Source organism: Carcharodon carcharias, chromosome 5 (assembly GCF_017639515.1).
Source record: "Carcharodon carcharias isolate sCarCar2 chromosome 5, sCarCar2.pri, whole genome shotgun sequence".
Lineage (NCBI taxonomy): Eukaryota > Metazoa > Chordata > Chondrichthyes > Lamniformes > Lamnidae > Carcharodon > Carcharodon carcharias.
In genome coordinates, this window is record NC_054471.1 from 101712181 (window position 1) to 101739091 (window position 26911).

The following is a 26911-nucleotide window of genomic DNA, read 5'->3' on the forward strand; positions in this document are numbered from 1 at the left end:
GAAGGGCGGACCATTTTATGTGGGCAGGCTAATTAAGGCCCGCTCAGTGTGCTGTCCACACAGAAGCTCTATGCGGTCCCTGTGCAGGCGGAGGGGGGGATCCCAAAATCAAGAGTGCGCTCTTTCGCACATGCGCATGAAAGAGCGCACTCATCTCCCTGAGGCTAAGTGCAGCCTCAGAGAGATCAGCTCAAAATATTAACAACCTAAAAATAGAAAAATTAAATTTCCCTAACATGTCCTCTCATGTGACAATGTCACATGAGCTGGGACATGTCCATAATTTTTACAAAAACTTTATTAAAAATTTTTAAAACCCACTTGAAACATCATCCCGCCCGTGGATGAGGTTTCATGCTTTTTCTAGTTCGTGCCAGGGCTCCTGGTCTGCCCGCCAACCTTAAGATTGGACGGGCAGGTCCTTTAATTACTTAATTGACCCTGTCAATGGCCTCAATTGGCCATTGACAGGTCAGTGGGCGTGCAGCTGATTTTGCCGCGCCCCTGCCTACCTGAAAATTTAAATGGGGTGCGGTGACATCAGGAGTTCCCCCCGACGTCACCGTGCATCATTTTACGCCCTGCTCCCCACTTGCTGACGTGGAAAATCCTGCCCCATGTGTGTACATGCACATAATATGGTAAATAAGATTGGTGAGCTGCAGGCACATAGTCACTGGGAATTAAGATATAGTGGCAATAACGGGGACCTGGCTCAAACAGGCAGGTGTTCATTTGCCATTTTCTATACGCATTGTCACGATAGCTGACACAATGTTGGAGTGAGAGCAACCCACAACGTATAACTTCACCACAGACATATTGAACTGCTTAAAGAAGACGTGTTATTTAAAGAAACACAAGAAAAGGCACTGATCAAAAGATGGCTGATACTGTAAAGGGACCCTCCTGCAAAATTCCTGTGGATTATACTGACAGACCTGTCCTGAGAGGAAATAGAATTTCACACCTGAAGAGGTGTCAAGGCCCAATTCAGAGACACTTGAAAGGAAGGCAGATAAAATGCAAAAGGCTGTGTTTCTGTGAAGACAATGGAAACTGCACCCACCACCGCCACCACCCCCACCAGCTACATCCCATCAGGCACCCACAAATCATCTCCTGTTGATTTATACCTCAGAATGTGTCAAAAGGCTTCTGAGATAAATTCAAAATGGGCTTTGGATGCAAGATATGCCCATCTCCCCTCCCGGGAATACACAGAGAAAACTATCTCTGAAAACCAGTATTGGGTAGAGCAGAAGAACAATAAACAAAGAAGCAAGAAGTGCACCTCTCTCTGCCTATCTCTCTCTCTCTCACCCCTCTCCTTCTCTTTCTTTCTCACTGGAGACATGTGTTTTAACAGGGAGAAGCAAATAACAGGAAGAAAAGGACAGTCATCTTTCTCTGGAAACAATGAAAGGGTGTCTTCCTCAGCTCAGTGCAAAACTGAACCAAGCCAATAGCTGTCTCCAGCAGGCTATGAAACTGCCAAAGTCAGCTTACATAGTGCAGAAGAGGCCCTTTGACCCATCGAGCTTGCACTGACACGTGGGAAACACCTGACCTACCTACTTAATCCCATTTACCAGCACTTGGCCCATTGTCTTGAATGTTATGATGTGCCAAGTGCTCATCCAGGCACTTTTTAAAGGATGTGAGGCAACCCGCCTCCACCACCCTCCCAGGCAGTGCATTCCAGACTGTCACCACCCTCTGGGTAAAAAAGTTTTTCCTCACATCCCCCCAAACCTCCTGCCCCTTACCTTGAACTTGTGCCCCCTTGTGACTGACCCTTCAACTAAGGGGAACAGCTGCTCCCTTTCCATCCTGTCCCTACCCCTCATAATCTTGTACACCTCGATCAGGTCACCCCTCAGTCTTCTCTGCTCCAACGAAAACAACCCAAGTCTATTCAGCCTCTCTTCATAACTTAAATGTTTCATCCCAGGCAACATCCTGGTAAATCTCCTCTGCAGCCCCTCCAGTGCAATCACATCCTTCCTATAATGTGGTGACCAGAACTGCACACAGTAGTCCAGCTGTGGCCTCACCAAGGTTCTATACAACTCCAACATGACCCCCTTACTTTTGTAATCTCTGCCTCGATTGATACAGGCAAATGGCCCATATGCCTTTTTCACCACCCCATTAACATGACCCTCTGCCTTAAGAGATCTATGGACACACATGCCAAGGTCCCTTTTCTCCTCAAAACATCCCAGTGCCATGCCGTTCATTGAATACTCCCTTGTCAAATTAATCCTTCCAAAGTGTATCACTTCACACTTTTCAGGGTTAAATTCCATCTGCCACTTGTCTGCCTATTTGACCATCCCGTCTATATCTTCCTGTAGCCCAAGACACTCAACCTCACTGTTAACCACCCGGCCAATCTTTATGTCATCCACAAACCTACTAATCCTACCCCCCACATAGTCATCTATGTCGTTTATATAAATGGTGAATAATAGGGGACCCAGCACAGATCCCTGTGGTACGCCACTGGACACTGGCTTCCAGTCACTGAAGCATCCTTGTGTCATCACCCACTACAACTAAGCCAATTTTGAATCCATCTTATCAAATTACACTGTATCCTATGTGCATTTGCCTTCTTTATAAGCCTCCCCTGTAGGACCTTGTCAAAGGCTTTGCTGAAATCCATATAAATTACATCAACTGCACTACCCTCATCTACACACCTGGTCACCTCCTCAAAAAATTCAATCAAATTTGTTAGGCATGACCTCCCTCTGACAAAGCCATGCTGACTATCCCTGATCAAACCTTGCATCTCCAGGGTGGAGATAGATTCTATCCTTCAGAATTTTCTCCAATAATTTCCCTACCACTGACATGAGACTCACTGGCCTGTCGTTCCCTGGTTTATCTCTGCAACCCTTCTTAAATAGCGGAACCACATTAGCTGTTCTCCAGTCCTCTAGCACCTCCCCCGTGGCCAGAGAGGGATTAAAAATTTAGGTCTGAGCCCCTGCGATCTCCTCCCTTGCATCCCTCAGCAGTCTGGGACACAAATCATCCGGACATGGAGATTTGTCCACTTTTAAGCTTGTCACTCCCTATATCAATTTGCTTAAGAATCTCGGAGTCTCTCTCTCCCCGAGTTCAATACCTTCATCCTCATTCTCTTGGGTGAAGATGGATGTGAAGTATTCATTCAACACTCTAGTGATGTCCTCTGGCTCCACCCATAGACTGCCCCCTAGGTCCCTTATGGGCCCTACTCTTTCCCTGGTTATCCTCTTCCCATTGATATACTTATAGAATATCTTCGATTTTCCCTACTTTTACCAGCCAGAGCTTTCTCATATCCCCTCATTGCTCTCCTAATTGCTTTCTTAAATTCCACCCTCCACTTTCTGTACTCCACTGATGCCTCCGCTGATTTGCTTCCCTTGTACCTGCTAAAAGCCTCTTTTCCTTCTCATCGTAACCTGAATATCTCTGGTCATCCATGGTTCTATGGCCTTGTTACTCCTTCCTATCACCCTAGAGGGAACATGTTGAGCCTGTACCCTCCCCATTTCCTTTTTGAACGCCGTCCCCCCCACCCCCCAACTGCTTCTATGTAGATTTCCTCACAAGTAGCTGTTCCCAGTCTTCCTTGACCAGATCCTGCCTTATTTTACTAAAATCCACTCTTCCCCCAATCCAAAACATTTTTTTGCAACTTGTCTATTTCTTTGTCCATAACAAACTTAAACTGTACCATGTTGTGGTCGCTATCACTAAAAGATTTCCAGAGCTCTACTCAAATCACCTAATTAATGGCCACAACATACCACTTTCTATGCCTCAGGGACAAGCCAAGGACTACTTCAGATATTTCTTTCAAATTTTATTTGGACTCTTAACTTTCTTTTCTGATCTGTCTTTTATTATTTTTCCTCTGGTTTTAGTGACTAATGAGCTTACTCTTTCTTTGACTCAACAACACCTGGTTTGATTGGCTGCTTGTTAAAAAGTAAATACACTTGGACTGGAAAAGCTATCCACATGGAAAGAATTTTAAACAAACCTTTGTTGCAGGAACCAAGGTGTGTTGCAAAAGAGGGGAACCAGCTCAGTCCTCTTCACCCGGTCGTAACAGCATATATGATTAATAACCCATTCTGTATCATAAACCTGTCCATCAAAAAATCTTAGGTGCTTATTGAGACTAAATCCATTGATCAACTTTGTCCAGGTGTGTTCATCTGGCCATGATGGGGCATGCTCACTGAATTTGCGACCTTGAGGCTTTCTGCCAAAGGTTGAGATCTGGGACATTTCAAGCTGCTAAATGAGAAAGTTCCTGGAGTCTAGCTCAAATCCAGCAGTGTCAACTCATTATATATAGGTTTAGCATGACTTCCTAATATGTGTGCTCTCTGAGTTTTCATGAAACCCATTGATCTTTGCGCCCCTGGGTGCTAAATTGGCAGTCTGTGGAGATTGTAACATTTAAGGTACAGGATATTCCAGTGCTTGTTACATTGGTTCCTACCAATTAACAAGGGTGGGACCCTCTGAGAGTGTTCTGATAAGTTCCCAGATTAGTTCAAGTGTCAGTGAACTGCAGTTGCAAGTCAGTCAGTTTGGGGAGAGAAGCAGGGAGAAGAGGCTCCACGCAGCCAAGTGCTACTGTTAGCTCTGAGGAGCTGAGAAGAGGGCTCGGGGAAGCCCTGGTAATTGAAGAGGGCTCGGGGAAGCCCTGGTAATTGAAGAGGGCTCGGGGAAGCCCTGGTAATTGAAGAGGGCTCGGGGTAGCCCTGGTAATTGATGAGGGCTCGGGAAAGCCCTGGTAATTGAAGAGGGCCTGGGGGAAGCCCTGGTAATTTAAAAGGGCTCCGAGGAAGCCTTGGTAATTGAAGAGAGCTCAGAGGAACATCTGGCAGTCATATATAGCTGGATATAGCCGGGAGACAGAAGTTTGGAGCAACTCAGGGGCAGTGCCAGCTCAGTGAAGCTAGCTGTTTATCAGAGAGTTGAAGTTACTCCAGTAAGTAGAGGCTGGAGTGCAGACTTGGGAATCCTAGAAGAAGGAATCTCGGAAGGCAAGATTGAAACCCTGTGAAGTGAGTTTAACGAAGTGGGCCATCGTTAAAGCCATCCAAGTGGGAATGACTTTTGGACAGAATTCCAAGGAGAGATCTTTGAAGGTGAAGCTGGAAATCTCAACCTTTATCTACTTTGGACAAAATGTTATTCCCCCATGTCTAGCCATGGATTGCAACAGCCTCTATTTATAAGCCCAGAATCCCATATGTTTTATTAACTGCTCTGTTAACCTGCCACCTTAAAAATTTGTGTACATACACGCTCAGGTATCTCAGTTCCGGCACCTCCTTTAAGATTGTACCATTTAGTCTATATTTCCTCTCCTCAGTCTTCCTACCAAAATGTATCATTTTACATCTTCCTGCATTAAATTTCAGATGTAGCCTTATTTCACCAGTCTATGTCCTTCTGAAGTCAGATATTATCCATACATTAATGGAATGGAGTGGTAGGTCCACCCACTTCATTTAAATGCCTCATTAATACAGATTTGGGTGAGTTAAAATTCACCCCGTTCTGTGGCATACGTACTTAGATCATCTTTGTTTACATAAGAAGCTGCCTTATCCTTTTACCTTGGTAGCTTTCTTCAAGTTTGAAATTTCTATTCATTTGGATCATGTCCCAGCAAGTTGGAGATTGCATGTGCCTTCTTGATAACTTCTGCAAGAGATTGTAGATGGCTTTCCTGTTTAGCGGGTGAACTGCGCCATGCCTAAGTTTAGGAGTGCATTATCTGGAGTGTTACATATGTAGCCACATGAGCTGGGGTAATCAACCCTCTAGGATTGGCCTGGAGACTCCAGGAATCAAAGATCAATCTCCAGGAGACTACATTGTGCAACCCTGGGAAAAAAAACCAAAAGGACATAAAAAAAAGTTTTATTTTGTCATTTCCTTTGAACACTTCCCTTTACCAGATATAAAATATATTGAAAATAGAAGGACAGAGGCTGTATGGTTGACAGTCAAGCATCATCCAATTGGGTAATGCGTCTTTCTGCATTCCAATTGAGGTAGAAAGGCATTGCATTACAAGAGTGGATGTGATGGATGATTAATGGCTGGAGCATGGGGGTAAAGGCATGCGATGAAATCTCCAGGAATATGTTTATTTAAAATTGGCAACCCTAACTTGGGCCTTCATTGTGCAATGTTTCCATCAGTCTTTAAATCACTGCTTCAACCTTTTGCAGCAGCATGACAAAACTCCTCTTAGCTAGGAATGAGCTGCCCAGGCAGCGTGCAGTGTGTGTGGTAGTTTGACATGGCTGCATAATTTAATTGCATACTCCAGTTCTGGTGAGCATGGTCAGGCATTGAAAGTTGGAAGGTCTTGCACAATCCATTGTTGGCAAGGTACACAAACAGAAAGCTTTAGCAACTGATGTTGAAAAAAGACAAAAGGCCAAAGTTTATGGAAGAGAGAAATGAAAAGTAGACAGTGCAAGCATCCGACTGCAGCACAGCTAACTCAGCATAGGTCATTAGACTAAACCAGGATGGCCCAGTTTTTGAGTCTTAATTTGTGTACATGTCTCATCAGCTTTTACAATGTTGTTGAGATTCTTCACAAAATATTGTAAGCAATAGTTTCATATTGATTTGTGTGGTTTATTATTGATCTGGTTTTGGAGATACTGCATAGTTGAACGTTAAATGCCCTTTCAGGAGAAAATACGACCTATTTAGGTTTTTAAGTATTTCTCCTAATGTCTCAATCTGCTTAGATTCTATGTGTGACAAATGGAGATGTCTGAAAGGATTATCTCTGATTTTCACTGTTAAAATAATATAATAAATCCTCACCATAAATACTGGGGACTTTGTAGGCTTGATTTTCAATTGCCCGTGAGGGTGAAGTCAGGTAGGGCATGCTTTGAAAATAGCATTCTCCAATGGCATGTCCGTCTTCTGATGTCTGCAGAACGTGCTGCAATTTTCAAAGTGAGGGTGGGGGGAGCCTGTAAACTGCTAAACTCCAATTAACGGTCTGAAATTTCCTTGAAGAACTTGTTTATGGACTGGCCAGGGCCTGAAAAATATTTTCGAAGTGAAGCCTGGGAAAAGTGAATGGTCTGGTGCATGTTAGTTTTCAGCTGTTGGGAGCAGTACAGGGAGCTGTTATGTGATGTAGTTGATGAATAAAAGTAATGGAAAATAGGGTGATTCAAACAGAGTGTATCATGTATCTTCTGATTGACCATTTGTCCACATGTATGTACCATAACGCAAGGCCCCCTGCTCTCCTGCTGCTCCATTCTGCAAAACAATGGGACACCCTGTCATGGCTACTTATTGCTTTAGAGCATTGCAGTCTACAGCCATTTTCCACCTCCATGTGACTAGCATCACCAATTGGGTGCTGATATATTGGCGTAATATTTAACAAGTATTTAGATATTCACTTGCGTTGCAGTAACCTCCGGGGCTATGGGCAAAGCGTTGGAAAATGGGTTTAGTGTAGTCAGATCTTTGTTGACTGGCATGGACATGATGAGCTAAATGACCTCCTTCTGTGCTGTAAACGTCTGTGAGTCTATTTGTCTCTTCCTGGGAATTGTTTCAGACATGTGCAATCTTCAGTGGTCAATAAATCAATGATTAACTAGTTTCGTTGCTCTATACAACCTTATATTATGCACTCCCTTTCTGTGCAGGAAAAGGCATTGAAATCATGAGCAGAACATAAGATATAGGGCGGAATAATCCCAGATTTGCACTAAGTGCGATAGCAGGCAGGAATAAGAACATTTTACCCACCGGCCACAATGGTGGATTTTCACACTGTATTGTTCCAATCCTGCTTCATTAATCATGCATTCCTGGGAAAAATGCCAGTTCTATCGCGGTTCGGCTCTCATTTACCCTGCACACTGTCACCTTGCTGCTTCCTCATGCCAGGCACCATATTTAAAGTGCAGCCGCGTGCATAGCTGTCAGTGCTTCCAGCCCAAGTCTGCTGCACAGAAGACATGGACCTGAAAGGCAATAAGATTGCCCTGATTTAATGACGGCCTTGGAACGCTTTTTCAACGCCACGGAGGCCTGCATGCGATGTCCTCTACCTCTGCTCTGGCCGCAGGAGGGGCAGCAACATCACCAATTTGGCTTCGGAAGTGGTGGCATTAGTGGTCAGTGCCAACACCCTGCAAAAGAGGACAGCCACCCAGAGCTGAAAGAAGATGAATGAAATCCTCTGTTCTGCCAGGGTAAGTCACTCTTCCCATCACTCTCAAATCTCACACTTACATCCATAGAGATCTCACTCAATTCCAGTTCAAGGGACATCACCATTCAGTCTCTCTCACACACGTTCATTACCCTCATCTCGTCTATGGCACTACTCACCACCCACACATGTCAGGCATACTTATCATCTGGCCTGGCAGGCATCCTGTTTACACACTATCTGTGTTCATGCAGGACAGGCTAGCATGAAAAAAGAGAGAGATCACAGACTGGTGGAGGAATAGTCAACATCACAGTTCTAACAGACTTTGAAATTAGAGTCATACAGCTGGCTGGTGAAGAAATAGACCTTTCTTTTGCTGATGGTGGGGTCGGCATTGCTGTACCAAATGAGAATCCAGCAGTGCAACTTTGATCAGACAACCATGCTGTGAGTGATGTGTCCTCTTTCACAGGCCACTGCCATGCACTAATTATCTCCCCTTGCTTTCGCAGGCATATCTGGGAAACAGCCGAGTGAGTCCACGACCCAGGTCCGTGAGTCAAGCCCTGAAAACAGCCCAGAAGAAGAATCTGCTGAAACCCCAAATGAAGACCCTTCACAGTGCTCACCCACACCCTACACCAGCACAGAGACACACACCTCAGTGGGTCCTAATTCTAGAGTAGTCTGGGGGTCACAATCTGGTGAGCACATCATGTCTGATCCACAGTAGGCGGCAGCAGGAACTTCCCAGGTGCCTGGCACTCGGAGGACTGCTGGGGCCCAGAAATCTGCTGAGTGCGAGTCAGATGACGAGTCTCTGGACTCAGTCATACCTCAGTTGCTGGCGCTGCAAAGGCAAATCTGGGAACATCAGAAAGGGATGTCCACTGCACTCTTCAGATTGCAAGGCATGATGGAGGAGTCCGTCCACCTTCAATCTGAGGTGGTAACACTGGTGTGCCAATGCATTAAGGTCAACACTGGTAGGATGGTAGCTGCCATTGAAACCTTGGTCCAGGACATCGGTCCTCCATGGTGTTCAGGCTGAATTCCATCGCTGACACCATAGTTGGTCTCCAACAGCATCAATGCAAGATGGGTGCAGGGCAGGTCGATCTCACACCAGCTTCCTTTTCTCAAGGAGTCAGCCAGGGGGTCTCAGGCACCGGCAGGGAGGATCATCAGCAGGTACACAATCTGGGCCATCCACCCAGGTGACCTCAGGAGTATCTGGCCTACCTGAAACCCCTCTTTCTGTGGCCTCAGCAGCTCCAACTCCACAGGCCGAGGAGGGTGCCACTACCACACAGCAGGAACCCGAGAGTAGACTGGAGCCCTCCAGGCCTTGGCCCTCCAGAGGATACCCATCAATGTCATCACAGAGAGAGCGTAGCAGTGGGCAGGCTGCCTCCATCTCCACTGTGGATGTGGGGAGAACACCAAGACATAGCAGCAGGGTTAGAAAGGTTAAGAAGACGTAGTTGCACAGCCTGAGATTGGATGTTAATCTCATGTACATAATGTTCACTATTGTAAATAAATCCCCAAGAATGTCTCCTTGCCTATGGATCCTTGTTATGATGAGCAGTGTTCGTGTCACTCAGATGTGAAACCTTGGTTCCTGCACAAGATAAATGTAGGTCTCTCAGTCCAGGGCCTCTTCCCTGTGCAGTGTGTAACCTTCAGACCAAAGTAATAATCTGGCCTCTCACTCCCTGGACACATTACTGATGCCTGCACGGTGCTTGTCATTGTTGCCAGAAAGTCATGGGCAGGCGCCATAGAGCTCAGTCATTCTCTCGATGTGCTCTCATCACCTTTTGAGGTGGGGCTAGCCCCCTCTCTTCAGCATCTGTGACTGGTGACGCTGTGCTCCTGAAGGGGTCAGGTGCTGAAGGTGGACAAAGGATCAGGTGCATTTAAAATTTCATGGCTGCGTCTCCATGATATGACCCTGATCACAGAGTGCAAATGAGCTGCCCTCAGCCAGACAGGAGACAGGGATTCTCAGAGGCCATGTGAAGATCTGTGGAGTGTCCTCGCTGCATATCGTCATCATCCTCCTGGAATCAAGTGAGTATTAGAGCCTCCACTGCATCTCCATGACATGAGCCTTTTCACAAGAGGGTACGTGCGTTGCCATCAACCAGAGTGGAGTCAAACATTCACAGATGCAATGTGAGGATCTATGGTGGTTCCTCACTGCATGTCGTCATCATCTTCCACAAATCTAGCTGTTATAAGGGCCTCCCGAGTACGCCTGCCTCTTTTGGCCAGTGCGATGGCCTCATTGCTGGCACCTCATCTTCAAGGACCTCCTCCTCCTTATTGGAGGAGATGCGCAGCTCCCCCGTCTTCTCCTCAACCAGCTCCTCTGCCCAATGCAGCACCAGGTTGTAAAGGGCACAGCAGGCAATGAGAATGCGTGACACCTGCTGCGGACTGTATTCCAAGGCTCCACCAGATCGGCCCAGGCACCGGAACCTCATTTTCAACATCCCGATGATTTGCTCCATCAAGGTGCTAGTTGCAGCAAGAGCCTCGTTATACCTTCTCTCTGCTGCATTTAGAGGCCACCGCACAAATGTCATCAGCCACGTTCTCTGCAGGTAACCCTTAACCCTCAAAGCTTCTGTGGACCCTGGAAGACATCAAGGATCTGAGACCTACATAAGATGTAGGTGTCATGGACACTCCCTGGGAACTGTGCACAAACCTGCAGGATGCATTTGTGGTGGTCACACACCAGCTGAACATGCAGCGAGTGGAAGCCCTTGCGGTTGACATAGTTGACCGTTTGTTACCATAGAGATCTGAGCTCCATGTGAGTGCAGTCGATGGCACCCTGCACCTGTGGGAAACCTGAGATCTGGGCAAATCCCAGCGTCCTTGCATTCTGACTTTTCTGACCCCGGGCAAAATGCACAAAGTTGTGTGCCTTTGCGAAGATGGAGTTCAAGACCTCCTGGATGCATTTGTGGGTGGAGCTTTGCGATATTCCACAGAGGTCACCTGTGGAGCCCTCAAAGGAACCGCTGGCATAAAATTTGAGCACCACGGTCACTTTCACAGCCACTGGCAGTGGATGCCCTCAATGTCCCCTTGGCGCCAAATCCAGCAGCAGGTGGCAGGTGTGACTGACACTCATTAGTTTGTAGTCTGTGCCCAAGCTGTGAAAAGCTCTGGAGTATTTGGTGGCACTTTCAGGCCTCTGCGTTACTTGAGTGGGCAGATAAGCTAGAGGCCCGACTCCAAGCATATCAATGTGGCTTTGCCTGAAACTATCTGAGCTGCGGAGGATTGATTACTTTATACAAGGTTTCCCTAATGCTTGGCCACTTGCCACCCCTCCCACCTGCCTCACCCTAGCACGTACTTGTGTACTACTATCAACCAGAGTGGTGATCTTGTCTCCCTTCCTCCCACCGATCTCTCCTCAACAGGAGTGCTGCCTTTGCACCCCTCTCCAACTTTCCTCAACTGCAGCCTTTGCCCCAGCACCACCCTGTCAGCCAGCCAGGAAAAAGCGACTTGCCTGTGCCCTCGTCTGAATGTGCACCACCTCAACCTTGAGGTCCGACAGACAACCCTCACAAGCGCTGCAAAACGTCACTGTGCACTCACGTCCAAGTTCTTCTCAAAGTGCAGCTCGCCAGGTGCACACTTTATAAGTGCTATTGTGATTGCACGCCAACATACTCGGATAATCCAGCAAGGGTGGATGATTCTGGCAAGCTGGGCTTATAATGATATTCAGATGTATTACAGTTAAGTTCCCAACGTCCTGTGGTGAGAAATGCGGCCCGCCATTGGTGGGCGGAGCGGACGATTGCAAACGTATTGCATGACAGAGTGAAACCGATTTTTGACCTTCCTGCCATATTGTCCGTTTACGTCCGCCATGACTCACAGCAGGAGTGGATGATTCTATCCATAGAAGCTAGAGTGTGCCATTTGTTGCATTGAGTCTACTTTGCCATTCAACAAGATCATTGCGGATCTCCTGCCTCAACTGCACCTTCCTGCACTGTCCCCATGTTCTGTGATTCCTTCGGTACCTGAAAACCTATTGACCTCTGGCTTGAATGTGCTTAATAATTGAGCATCCACAGACCTCTGGGATCAAGAATTCCAAAGACTTACAGTCCTTTGAGTAAATAAATTTCCTCTCATGTCGGCCCTAGATAGCCAACCCCTTATTTTGAGATTGTGATTACATGTTCTAGATTCTCTAGCCTGGGAAAACAATTTCTCAACATCACCCCTGTCAAATCCCTTAAGAATTGTTCACGTTTCCATTAGATCACCTCTCATTCTTCTAAACTCCAGGGAACATAGGCCTATAGTCTATCCAATCTCTCCGCATAGGACATTCCCCTTATCCCAGGAACCAGTCTGGTTCCACTCCGTCATTGCACTCCCTCTCAGGCAAGTATGTCTGTCCTTAGATAAGAAGACAAAAACTGCATACCATACTTAAGGCGTGCCTCAACAATGCCCTGTAGTAAGATTTCTCTACTCTGTACTCCAATCTCTTTGTAACAAAAGCTAACACACCAAATTGCTGAAGTTCTGCGTGTTAACTTTCCATGAGCCATGTTCCATAATACTATCCTTAACTTCCATGGTTGGTTTATCCCTTTCCTACAATCCTTCTTCTTGACTGTGATATTTCTTTGTTGTGAGTCATGAACTATTTTCTTAAATGTCTGTTATTGTTCATCAACTGTCTTTTCTGCTAAACTCCTTTCCCAGTCCACTCCAGCCAACTCTGCCCTCATTCCTTTGTAATTACTCTTATTTAAGTTTAGCACAGTTGTATCCAACCCAAATTTCTCACTTTCATACAATGCGAAATTCTTCCATGTTATGGCCACTGTTTCCTCGGGTATCTTTTATTCTGAGATCATTTATTAAACCTGCCTCAATAGCCTGATCCCTGGCTGGATCCACAACATGTTGTTCTAAGAAACTGTCCCGATTACACACTATGAATTCTTGCGCATGGCTACCTCTGCCAATTTGATTTTCCTAATCTATATGAAAATTAGAGTCACCCATGATTAATATACAGCCTTTTTACATGCCCTCATTATCTTCTGATTAATTCTCTGTCCTACAGCATAACTACTGTTAGAAGGCCTAAAGACTGCTCCCACCACTGTCTCCTTCTTGTTATTTCTTACCTCCACCCATATGGATTCCACATTCTCTGATCCAAGATCATTTTTTGCTGTTGCACTTATTCCATCTTGCACTAACTAAGCTACCCCACCACCCTTTCCTTCTCACCTGTTCTTTCGAGAAGTCACATAGCTCTGAAAATTTAGTCCCCAGCTTTGATCTCCTTGTAACCATGTCTCCATAATGGCTATAGAATCATACCCATTAACCTCTATTTGTGCCGTTAATTCATTTATTTTGTTCCAAATACTATGTGCATTTAAGCAAAGAGCCATTAATTTTGCCTTTTTATCATTTATTCCCCCTCAGAGCATATGGCACCGGCCTTGCTTTAAAGAAACGAGGAGCTGCTTCTGAGTCAACGTAAATCTTAGCCTGAAGGCCTTTGATTCTCCCTGATTTGTCTTGAAAAGCCTGGTCATAATTTTTCTTTCTCGTAGCTAGAAAATTTCAGACCAATTTAGTTTAATTTCTTTCAACCAATCATGACCTAGAAGGCTCGATCCTTTGCCTTCTACCACCACTAGGAGTTGTGCTGTTTGACGCTTATCATAAACAGGTAGAGTGGTAAAGCCTTCACTTGGATAGCTTCGCCAGTATAAGTTTTTAATTTGGCTGAAGTCCGCTCCAAATTCAGTTGTTGAGTACCCTTGTTTAAAAATTTGAAGGTATGCTCTCCCACTACAGTGGTTGAAGCACCAATGTCCACTTGCAACATTAAAGGGTTTCCATTTATCTGCAGAATAACAGCGATTGGCTCAGTCTTCTCTAATTTTAGATTAAGTAGGGAATAGATCAGAATTGGTGGCTTCTGGTTCTTGCAGATTATGTACTTTCATTAACTTTGTTTGCTGCCTGGGAGTATGTCTCAAGCTTGCTTTACAATGCTTCAGTATGTGTCCTCTTTCATGACAATATAGCACGCCACTTCTTTAAAACGGCAAGTTTCAGGAGTATAATTGCTTCCACATTGGTAACAATTCATTTTCAGATTTGCTGCTGAGCTGTTTCCTGTATTTATTTTAAATTTTCGAGTAGTGTGGTCTGTCTCCCACTTCCTGGCTTTTCATGCCACACCTGGCTGTCTGTTCACCGCAACGAGAAAAGAGCGTCCTTTTGTGCACCTTGTGTAGCTGGTACATCACATTCGGTGCTTTCCAACGCGAGCGCTATTTCCGATGCTTTTTTAAAATCAAGGTTTACTTCGGTTAATAATCATCGTTGAAAGGCATCATCTTGCACACCAAGTGATCCCTGAGCATATTGCTTAGAGTCACCCCGAAATCACAGTGTTCAGTCAGCTATTTCAATTTTGCCTCATATGTAGCAATGTCCTCCCCTGGGGCTCTAACCCTCGAATTAAACCTAAACCTCTGCTTGGTGGCTGAGGGTTTGGGTTAAAAGTGTCCCTTAACAAGTTCTACCAATTCACCGAAGGCCTTCGAATCGTGGACATTTGCGGCCATCAAACTTCGGATTAAATTATAGGTTTTACTCCCGCAAACACTTAGCAGAATTGTTCTCTTTTCCTGCCCCATTATTTTGTTTTCCTGGAAATAGAACCTGAGGCATTCCACATATTGATTCCAATCCTCTGTGAATTCAATTTGGGGGCTAAAGTCTGCTGAGGAAGGATGTGATTGCACTGGAGGGGATGCAGAGGAGATTCACCAGGATATTGCCTGGAATGAAACTTTTAAGTTATGAAGAGAGGTTGGATAGATTTGGGTTGTTTTCGTTGGAGCAGAGAAGGCTGAGGGGCGACCTGATCGAGGTGTACAAGATTATGAGGGGCATGGACAGGGTGGAAAGGGAGCAGCTGTTCCCCTTAGTTGAAGGGTCAGCCACAAGGGGACATAAGTTCAAGGTGAGGGGCAGGAGGTTTAGGGGGGGATGTGAGGAAAAACTTTTTTATCCAGAGGGTGGTGACAGTCTGGAATGCACTGCCTGGGAGGGTGGTGGAGGCGGGTTGCCTCACATCCTTTAAAAAGTACCTGGATAAGCACTTGGCATGTCATAATATTCAAGGCTATGGGCCAAATGCTGGTAAATGGGATTAGGTAGGTAGGTAGGTCAGGTATTTCTCACGTGTCAGTGCAGACTCGATGGGCCAAAGGGCCTCTTCTGCGCTGTGTGACTTTGTGATTCTGTGAATGGTTCAAAGGGGTCAATCCTGCCAAAATATGGCATATTTAGTGAGTTTATCTTCCTTTTCTTCTGTTTAATCAAGATACTCACAGTAGTTGGGTGAGGGACAATGTCGGACCTGACCTATCCTCATTGCCAGTTTGTTATGGACTTGATTTTCCAGACAGGTTTCTCATTACAAACATCAAACCTTATTTACAGGCTGCAGCAGCAGTTACATGCTTCCATCAAGTTCCACAACTAGAAGAAGAACTCCCACTCAGAGATTCTCCACACTTAGGACTGATTTGTTCATACTGTCATGTGATATTATACAACACTATAAGCCTTAAAGCCACAGTTACTACATTCCTTCAAGCTATAATTGCAACACCTAGCATGCAGGTCGTCAGGTCCAGGAGATTTGTTGCCAGTTCCCTTAATTTCTCCACTTAGACACTTTTTTAAGTTCCTCATTCTCGCTCATGAAAGCAACCTTTTATCAATGGATTTATGAGTTCATTACATATAGCAGAGAAAATCTTCCATGCCTGACATGAATTGCATAACATTTTTTTTTACAAAGAAATTTAACATAATATTTAATACTTTCAAGTGAATGGTCGGAGTTTGTTTTTTGCTTTTTCTTAAAAGTTGTCTAAGTATTGCAAATATCTAACACAAACAGACAATCCTGTGTGTTACTGAGCCTGCATTTCTAATATAGTGAAAATCATAGAATTATAGAATAACAGAAAGTTTACAATGCACTCGTGTTGTAATATGCCTTTAAGGGATTACAGCATAACATAACTTGAAAGGAAGTGTGTCTTGCAATCAAGTTTTAGTTTCACTTTTGCTTTCAGCAGAGCGAGCACACACACACAGCTCTGCAACTCTGAGGTCTTCAAGCTTTCTGTCCATTTGTATCTGTTCACATATACCTAGAATTAATAAATGAATCCACAGCCTATTTATCCAATCCTTTGTGAGTGATTGGTGCTTTAAATCATTACAAAAACCCAAAACAAAGGAGACTATTCGAACCTTCTTGTCTGCACAGGCTGACAAGTAGCCATCAGTCTAACCTCACTTTCCAGTTCTTGGTCTGTAGTCATGTAGGTTCCAGTAGTTCAGGTGCTTATCCAGATACCTTTTAAATATTATGAGGTTTTCTGACTCTACCACTCTTTCAGGCAGTGTGTTCCACCTCTCCAACACCCTCCAGATGAATAATTTCCTCTTGAATCCCGTTGAAACAACCTACCTCTTACCCTAAATCTATGTCCCTTGGTTATGGACCACTCAACTCAGGGGAATAAGGCTTTCCAATGCACTCTGTGTAGAGCCTTCATAATTTTATACACTTCAATTAGACCTCCCTTTAGCCTCATCTGTTCCAAAGAAAACAGCCCTAGGCTATCGAGTCTTGGCTTATAACTAAACTTTCCAATCCAGGCAGCATCCTCTGTATCTTCTCTAGTGCAATCACACCTTTCATATAGTGCGGTGACTGGAACTGCACTTAGGACTCCAGTTGTGACCTAAGTAGAGTTTTATACAGTCCCAGCATAACCTCACTATTTTTATATCCTATGTCTCAAGGCAAGTATTTTGTATGCTTTCATGACCACCTTATCTACCTTGCCAGCCATCTTCAGGGATCTATGGACATGCACTCCAAGGTCCCTCCTTTTCTCTACACTTCTCAGTATTCTACCATTTATTGTGTATTCCCTTGCCTTGGATTTACTCTTCTGCCTGAATTCTGCAAAGAGTCTAAATACTGATGTATATGAATACATTTGAAATGACAACTAAAGTTGACTTTCAATTAATGATTTACCACATGCCAACTTCAAAGCATCATCCTATATGACATAATAAGATTGATATTTTCTAGATTAAAAAGTCATATAAAAATGTGAGCAAGACTAATGCTTTGTGTGTGTTCTGCAGGAGACAGTTCTGGTTTATGTGGCGATCCTGGCATCCCAGCTCATGGGTCAAGACTAGGTGATGAGTTCAAGATAAAAAGTCTACTGCGTTTTAACTGTGAAGCAGGTTATACTCTCCGAGGATCTTCAGAACGATCCTGCAAACCAAATGGTTCCTGGTCAGGTGTTCACCCAGTTTGTGAAGGTAACAAATGAACCACTAATATATCACCAAGTTTAGCAAAGAAATAAATTCGGCATTCTAGGAAATGGTAATTAAACATTATTAAACTTGCATTTTAAAAGGCTGAGTGCTGCAACAGTTAAGAAAGACTGAGGTGCAGAAAGAATTCTACAATTTTGAGATAATATGATACCATGAGTCAACTAGTAGACTGGAAAGTCCACCCAGACCTCAACAAAACAAAGAAGCAGCAAGATTGTGTAAAGAGGTATATTGAATAAGTTTGGAAAGAATAAAGAAAGTTCAGAGAAGTGCAGATCAATTTGATAACATGCTAAGGAACCATAATTTTTCCTTTTCCCTGTGCAGAAGTGTATGACCAGTGTTAGAAGTGATGCCCTCGAGGTGAGAGTAAAAGGCAGTCTTGAATGAACCTAGATTTTGCTGAAATTAAAGAGCAAAGTCAGCAAGGCTGTACTCTGCTAGTCTGCAGTCTCGCTAGATTGATGACTTCGACTCTCATACTTTGATCTATGATCCTGTCAAGTCAGGCATCCAACCTAACTGAATTTACTTTTCAGAACTGTTGAAGGAAACATACGATTTTGGCAGAGAAGCAAAATTGAAGTCTAGCTGTTTTAGCAAAAGAGGAAATTCTACTGGGATTAAAAGGAAGGTCAAGGAAAAGGCCAATCCTGGGGTGTGGGTGGATGTCTGATACCTGATGTATGGGGCAAGTGGAGGGTGGCTTAGGTCCGATGGTGGTGGAGGTTGTGGAGAATGCAGAATACAATCATGAGCAGGTTAGCAGGTAAGCTTGGGGGATTGGGAAGATGCATTCCAGCTTCTCCTAGCCAACGAGCAATACATCCTGGAAAAGCATTTAGTATTTAGTCCTCACCTCCCTTTAATGGCTGGGCTTCCCGAGGCCCAGAATACCCATGCAGCCAGGGGAATCCTGAAAGGCAGGTTAAGTATAAGTACACGGCATCAATAAAATTATCCCCAAAGAAACTGTGTTGGAAATTTGAAAGAAACTGATTTCATTGCCCCATCAGAGGAGATCAAAACCTGAGCAGAAGAGTTGCAGTTTGAGAGTGCATAAACTGAAGTATGTGAAAGAAGGAAGAGTAGATCCATTTGTAAAAAAAAAGATAGAATTGTGTGTTGAGTGGAGATCATTGACATGAAATAGGAACAGTGAAGAGGACATTCTGACCCCATTCACCACAATAGCGTATGCCATAAGAATTTCAGCTTTTTGTAAAAACATTTTTGTAACAATTTCAGATACCCTTGTCTAATTCACTCTTTCTTGTTTTGACGAACCATTAGTCAGAATTAAACTGCTCCAAAGGAGTCTGGGGCTCCAGTTTAACAATTTTACACGAACACAAATTTGAGTACGACTCCAGTAACCCCAGAGTACATCTCACTCAAGAACAGTGTAGGCAACTCTCAGAGAAGTGTAAAAATAGTAGGGTAATAATAGTAGAGGATTTCATCTTCCTCAATATTAACTGGGATAGTCTTAGTGTGAAAGGCTTAGAGGGGGCGGAATTCTTAAAGTGCACCCAGGAGAGCTTTTTGAGCCAGCACGTAGAAAGATCTACAAGAGAAGGGACAGTACCGTACCTGATCTTAGGGAATGAAGCCGGGCAAGTGGTAGAAGTGTCAGTGGGGGATCATTTCAAGGATAGTGACCAAAACTCTGTAAGATTTAAGGTAGTTATGGAAAAAGACAAAGATGGACAAGAAATAAAGATCCTGAATTGGGGGAAGGCTGATTTCAATATGATAAGACAGGACCTGGCCTGCGAGCAGCTACTTGTAGGAAAGTCTACATCAGACCAGTGGGAGTCATTCAAAAAGGAAAGAGTAAGAGTTCAGGGCTAACATATTCCTGTAAAGTTGAAGGGTAGGACCAACAAGTCCAGGGAACCCTGGATGTCAAGGAATATAAAGGATTGGATGAGGGAAAAAAAGGAGGCATGTGGCAGATACAGAGGGCTGAACATATCAGAGGCCTAGAGGAGTATAGAAAGTGTAGGGGGATACTTAAAAAAGTAATTAGGAGAGCAAAGAGGGGGCATGAAAAAACACTAACGAGCAAGGTAAAGGAAAATCCCAAGGCATTTTATAAATATATTAAGGGCAAGAGGATAACTAGGGAAAAGAGTAGGGTCCATTCGGGACCAAAGTGACAATCTGTGCGTGGAGACGGAGGACATAGGTGAGGTTAAAATCATTACATTTCATTTGTGTTCACCATGGAGAAGGACGATGTAGGTGTAGAAATCAGGGAGGGGGACTATGATATACTTGAACAAATTAGAATTGAAAAGGAGGAGGTATTAACAGGCTTAAAAGTGGATTAATCCCCAGGCCCAGATGAGATGTATCCCAAGCTGCTATGTGAGGCAAGGGAGGAGATTGCAGGGGCCCTGACACTAATTTTCAAATCCTGTCTGGTGCTAGAGGACAGTGAATGTGGTACCATTATTCAAGAAGGGTAGTAGGGTTATACCAGGTCATTACAGGCCAGTGAGCCTAACATCAGTGGTAGGGAAACTATTGGAAAAAATTCTGAGGGACAGGATTAATCTCCTCATGGAGAGGCAGGGATTAATCAGGGATAGTCAGCATGGCTTTGTCAGGGGGAGATCATGTCTAACAAATTTGATTGAAGAGGTGACTAGTTGTGTAGATGAGGGTAGTGCAATTGATGTTGTCTACATTGACTTCAGTAAGGCTTTTGACAAGGTCCCGCATGGGAGAATGGTCAAGAAGGTAAGAACCCAGGGCAATTTGACAAATCAGAATCAAAATTAGCTTAGTGGCTGGAGGCAGAGGGTGATGGTCAAAGGTTGTTTTTGCGGTTGGAAGCCTGTGATGAGTGGTGTACCACAGTGATCGGTGCTGGGACCCTTGCTGTTTGTAGTGTACATTGATGATTTAGACGTGAATATAGGAGGTATGATCAGTAAGTTTGCAGATGACATGAAAATTGGCGGTGCAGTAAATAGTGAGGAGAAAAGCCTCAGATTACAGAACAATATAGATGGGCTGGTAAGAAGAGCAGAGCAGTGGCAAATGGAATTTAATCCTGAGAAGTATGAAGTGATGCATTTTGGGAGGACTAACACGACAAAGGAATACACAATGAATGGTAGGATCCTACAAAGTACAGATCATCAGAGGGATCTTGGTGTACATGTACATAGATCCCTGAAGGCAGCAGCACAGGTAGATAAGGTGGTTAAGAAGGCAAATGGGATACTTGCCTTTCATTAGCTGAGGCATAGAATATAAGAGCAGGGAGGTTATGTTGGACAAAAACAGAATTACCTGGAAAAACTCAGCAGGTCTGGCAGCATCGGCGGAGAAGAAAAGAGTTGATGTTTCGAGTCCTCATGACCCTTCGACAGAACTGAAGGGTCATGAGGACTCGAAACGTCAACTCTTTTCTTCTCCGCCGATGCTGCCAGACCTGCTGAGTTTTTCCAGGTAATTCTGTTTTTGTTTTGGATTTCCAGCATCCGCAGTTTTTTTGTTTTTATCTCTGAGGTTATGTTGGAGCTGTATAAATCGCTAGTTAGACCACAGCTGGAGTATTGTGTGCAGTTCCGGTCACCACACTATAGGAAGGATATGATTGCACAGGAGAGGGTGCAGAGGAGATTGACCAGGATGTTCCCTGGGCTAGAATGTTTCAGCTATCAAGAGAGGCTGGATAGGCTAGAGTTGTTTTCCTTAGAGCAGAAAAGGCGGAGGGGAGACCTGATGAGGGGGATAGATGGGAAGAAACATTTCCCCTTAGTAGAGGTGTCAATAACCAGGGTGCATCGATTTAAGGGAAGGGGCAGGAAGTTTAGAGGGGATTTGAGAAGAAATTTTTTCACCCAGATGGTGGCTGGAATCTGGAACACACTACCTGAGTGGGTTGTAGAGGCAGGAACCCGCACAACGTTTAAGGAGTATTTAGATGAGCACTTGAAACCCCATAGCATACAGGGCTATGGGCCAAGTGCTGGAAAATAGGTTTAGAATAGATAGGTGCTTGATGGCTGGCACAGACATGATAGGCCAAAGGGCCTGTTTCTGTGCTGTATAACTCTATAACTCTAAATGGAGAAAAGTAGACTAGAAGGAAAAAATTCAAATAAAGTAGGTCAGAAAGATGAAGGGCTTGATATAAATATATATTACTAATAACAGATGGAGCAGACTGGAATTGTAGCATTGCAACATAGATAGCTACAGGAATACATATGCACTAAAGGAATAGGAAGCTACCACTAGCCCACAATACACATAGTCTTGAAATAAACCATTCCTTTGAACACCGTAAGTGTGGTATAAATAGTTGTCTCTTTGTAAACTTTGAAATCGCCTTTGTTCAAAGGGTAGGATTGTATCTGGAAATGTTTTCAATGTCATGCATGTTCAAGTGCCAATTCCTTTTACTTGTTGTAGCTGTATCATGTGGAAATCCTGGCACTCCGGAAAATGGGAAGATAATTTACAGTGATGGTATGGTGTTCTCCAGCTTCATTTCTTATTCCTGCTGGGAAGGCTATAAAACGTCTGGTCTAACTACGCGGCATTGCACTGCTAATGGAACCTGGACTGGATCAGCTCCTGACTGCACAGGTCAGTGTTACAATGCGGACAGCAATGAAATAGTCTGTAATGTTTTTAACCATTCCCCTCCCATCACCACCCAAGTGCCCTGACCACCTTCCATTTACTATTGTGAAATCAAAAGTGGAATTTGATGGAGATGATTTTATTATTTGCCACACATTACTCTAAAATGGCACTTCCTAAATCCAGCTGAATTATTTGGTCATTTTAGAAGCTTTCATTAACTTCGGCAAAGCTAATACCTTCAAATGAATTCAGGGGATAAATAAAGATTTTGGATTTTCATAAAATGTCACCCAAATACAAGCAGCCTCGGCTCCCATTAAGGATTATCCATTAATGCCTCCAGTTTTCCTCCCTGAAAGTATAAAAATCCCAGCTGCATTTGACTGTGTGGAAAGTTCAATTTCTTTGCATGAATGTTACATTGTTTAGTTGAGTTTTAAATGCTCACCTCACCATTATCGTTAGTGTCAAAACTGTGCTATGGAGAACAACAATTTGTTTTCTACAGAGCGAACTTTGATGTGGACAACTATTTCCTATCTTGTTCTTCCTATTCCAGAAATTCATGCACGATTGATATAATATATATATCTTTAATATAAACAAAAAAATTGCTGGAAATACTCAACAGTTTTGGCAGCATCTGTGGAGAGAGAAACAGAGTTAATGTTTCTCAGTATCACCTGAAGTCTGATGGAAGTTACTAAGCTGAAACGTTAACTCTTGGGGGGAAATTCTATGCCCTCTCTTTTGGACTGGTTGGAGGCGGCATGGCATTTAATCATGTGGGAGTGTGGCATGAGAACATCCTGCAACCTTCCTGTCTCTGCCAAAATTAAGTCTGGGGCAGGAAGGTAGGTGGCCAAACTTCCTGCCCTGCCGCCAATTGAGGCCCTGAAATGGGCAGTTAATGACCATTTAAAGGCCTCATCCCACTATCGCTGGCTGTGTCCCAATGGCGGACAGGTCTGTCGCCACTTGGGGATCATGACAAGCAAACCTGTGCAGGCTGTTGTAGCCTCCCGGGGGTGAGGGGTGGTCTCTCAATCAAAAGCACTCATTGCCTGATCGAGGGACCTGCCATTGGGAAGAGTGGGCCAGCTGAGAGCCAGGACCCTGGTCTTGCTGTCGAACACCCTCCGCCGCAATCCACACCCCACGAAATCCTTCCTCCCATCACTGATCTCTAGCCTAGGCTGCTCTTCGATCCTGGACCTCCAGTGGCTATAGTTCCAGCAGCAGTCACTGCCTCCCTGTGATGCTGGTGAGCAAAAGGGCTGCTGGCCTAGGAGGGTAGGATTTCCGTCCCTGGGGTCTTTTATCTCAGGAAAGTCCCACCTTTAGTAACTTAGGTGTCTGAGAAGCATTTAATACCGGCGGGCTGTCCTGGAAGAGGAAACGCAGGTCTGTCACAGGCTCTTAGCTTGCCTCAAGCGAGACCCTTCATGCCCCATAAATTTCCTCCCCCCCCCACCGTATTTCTCTATACAGATGCTGCCTGACCAAGCTGCTTAGTATTTCCAGGATTTTTTGTTTTTCTTTCAGATTTCCAGCGTCCACAGTATTTTACTTTTATGGTGTGTGAATAATTGTCTTTGCCCAAGTAATTGAACTTTGGTGACTGACAGTATTTCCAGCAGAATGTTCTAAAGAATTTTCCACCTCTCCTTTTAATGTACTCAAATGTCTGCAGTATTAGCTACAGACTGATGCAGATCAATATTTCAACAAAGTACTACACAGGATGCATTTTAATTTGAAAGAAACACTTGTGGGTTATAGAGTTAATTATTATGCAAATACCTTCAATGATCAAATTAAAACCTTGTTTAGTTGAGGTTTTGCATCAATAATTACACTCACCTTTCGTTGCAACCTTTTCTCAGTGTCCTCTACTGTTCTTTCACAAATATCTTACTTGACCCAGTGCCTACATTATTAAAGATAATTGCAATTGCTAGCAATTCTTTTTGCCCCTTGAACTCTTAACTCCAGTGTCAAGCCTCACAACAGAGGATAAATCCTTTGACACCTCATAAAACTTGCATCTCCTCCTCAGAATTGGCTTAGGTAAGCAACAATGTATTAAGTACACTTCTGATGGTAAAAGAATACATTCAACCATTGGACCCTGATTTGATTTCCAGGTGGAATAGGAACCTCTGATAATTTTATTGGACCCTCTTCCCAGTTAACATCACAACAGTAATTTTACTCAGAGGTCACATAGATAGTTTGTGATGGTAATGGCAAAGGTCACACTGCTGCAATATGGCTGCTTTTCTGAGGATGAGGTTTAGTCTGTGGTTGACACACAGTAGAGGTAGGTTCACTTTGCATTTTGCCATGATATACCATCCCCAGGGAATATTTGATGTTGATTTGGAAAGTGGACCATTCCAACTCTGCATACAATTAACTTTAACCCAAGCACTCATTGTAAGGACGTAACAGTTATATGGAGTGTAATTTGTTTTTAAAATAGCTCTAGTGTAAAGCACACTTTGGGTTACAATCCATACTGAAAATGGAAATGACTTTAATAAGAAATCTAACGCTGATAAGAAAACAAATTCTGATTTAATTTTTTTTAAATACATTAAATTTAATATAGTTTTGATGATAGTTGAAGTTTCCATTACATAAGTGATAGCAAAAGGCATTGTAATGACTTCTAAGTAACTGTTTGAATCACTTCAGTCAGATTTGTTTTGGGAGCAGGAGAATTGATTTGGTAATTCTCAACATGGTTTGGGTAATAATCTTTTAATAGATTCGATAAGTATAGTTAAAAACAATTGGAAAAGTTAAAATTTGCAGTGATATCATGAGAATAGAGTTTTGCAGTAACAGGAATGGAAGATAACACTTATTCATGGAAGTGCTAAAGACAATCAAAGGTGGAAAAAATTGATTATACTGATGGGTGTAATTGTCATGTCTCACTGTTTGTTCTGACATATTTTAATGTGAAGAGTAGTCTAAAGATGCAATGAGGTATAGTTCTTGTCACATTACCAGATAGACTGCACTCTTCACAGTGAAAAATTCAACTAAATGAAGTGAAGCAGCGAATGGCTGTCACTTTGTTTAACTGAAACAGACACAATGTGTGTACACGTTCTTTATGTTTGCAAAGAACAGGGCCCTGTATATTAATATATGTAGATTCCTGTACACGCCAATGTGCCACATTGCGAGCCTAACTGACAATCTTAAATTGGTAGTCAGTATAATTTTTAGCATACTGAGGATTATTTGGCAAATGTTGTCCAATTGCAGAATCACATCTAATATTGGACACTATATTTTGTGTTTTGCAAGCATGAGCTGGTTGGGTAAGGTCAGCAGAACATACATACTGTTTGATACTGTCCGTATGGCCTACATACGTGGCATCACACTGGCATATACCATATTACTCATTTGTGTGATAGGCAGAATGTGTTTTTAGTTTGATGGCAGCACCCTGTTAGTGGCAAATACCATTTGTGTTTCTACTGTATAGCAGCAGCATGATCATCTGTTGTTCAAATTTTTGAGATATCTTGTCCATCCAGGGTAATCTGAGGTAGACTGGGCACTTTTCAGGGCCGAAAGTGACGGCCTTAGACCCATTCATGAGTTTGCGTGATATACAGTGTGAAATGATTTGATCAGGGTAACCATTATCCCACAGGATGTCTTTGATGCGCCCTATTTCAGCATCAAGCTTGCGTGATGAGAAAATGGCTTGAGCCCTATTTACGAGGTTGCCAATAAGGCCAATTTTTTGCTCATGGAACTGTATAAATCCCAACGCGTGTATTGGCCAGTGAAGGTAGGCTTGTGATGGACGGTGTTAGAGAGCCACCTGGCAGATTTATCAACCAGTGCATCACTGTGATGCTAGATATGTAGGCCTTACATCCCAAAGACTGGCGGATCTTATCAAACAGCATGTCCCTTCCGCTGTACCCAACCAGCCTGTGCTTGCAAAACTCAAAGCACAGTGTCCAACATTGGATATGATTCTGTGATTGGACAACGTTTGCTAAACAACCATCAGTGTGCTAAAAATTTACGCTAACAACCAGTTAAAGTTCGTCAGTCCGATTCATAGTGTGGTATATTTGTGTGTACTGGAAGCTACATATATCAATACACAGGGCCCTATTCTTTGCAGACAGACAGGATATGTATACACATTGTGCCTGTTTCAGCTAAACAAAATAGATAACAGCCATTCACTGGCTCATTCCTCAGGGCAATGCCTTGACCAATCAGAGTCAAGTTGCCTGGTTTAAATTTCAAACAATGCTTGGCAGCTAACTGTCCATCACCATTCTCAATGGCAACACCTCTACCAATCAGAGTCCACTTACCAACCAGTCAGCACTCTCTACTCATACAGTATAAAGTTGTTTCTTCTGCTGATATTAGTATTCTTGTGATTGTCCTGCTGAGTATAAAATGAAAAGCTTTGACAAAATGTCATTTTTCAGTAATACTCAAGTTCTGTACAACCAAATGCCAACAAATGAACCGCCCTTCACAAACTCTGCTTTGTGAATTCATTATTAACCTGGTCAAAGGAGGAAA

At 43.7% G+C, this 26911-nt stretch overlaps 1 protein-coding gene across 1 annotated transcript in view; it reads left to right on the plus strand.

Moving 5' to 3' along the window:
* LOC121278286 (CUB and sushi domain-containing protein 1-like) overlaps positions 1–26911 on the plus strand; it is an 844854-nt gene that overhangs the window by 763125 nt on the left and 54818 nt on the right. Inside the window, exons 48-49 of the mRNA XM_041188558.1 lie at positions 17516–17698; positions 22154–22330. Coding sequence (XP_041044492.1) covers positions 17516–17698; positions 22154–22330 — 360 coding nt within the window. The remainder of the gene's footprint in view (positions 1–17515; positions 17699–22153; positions 22331–26911) is intronic.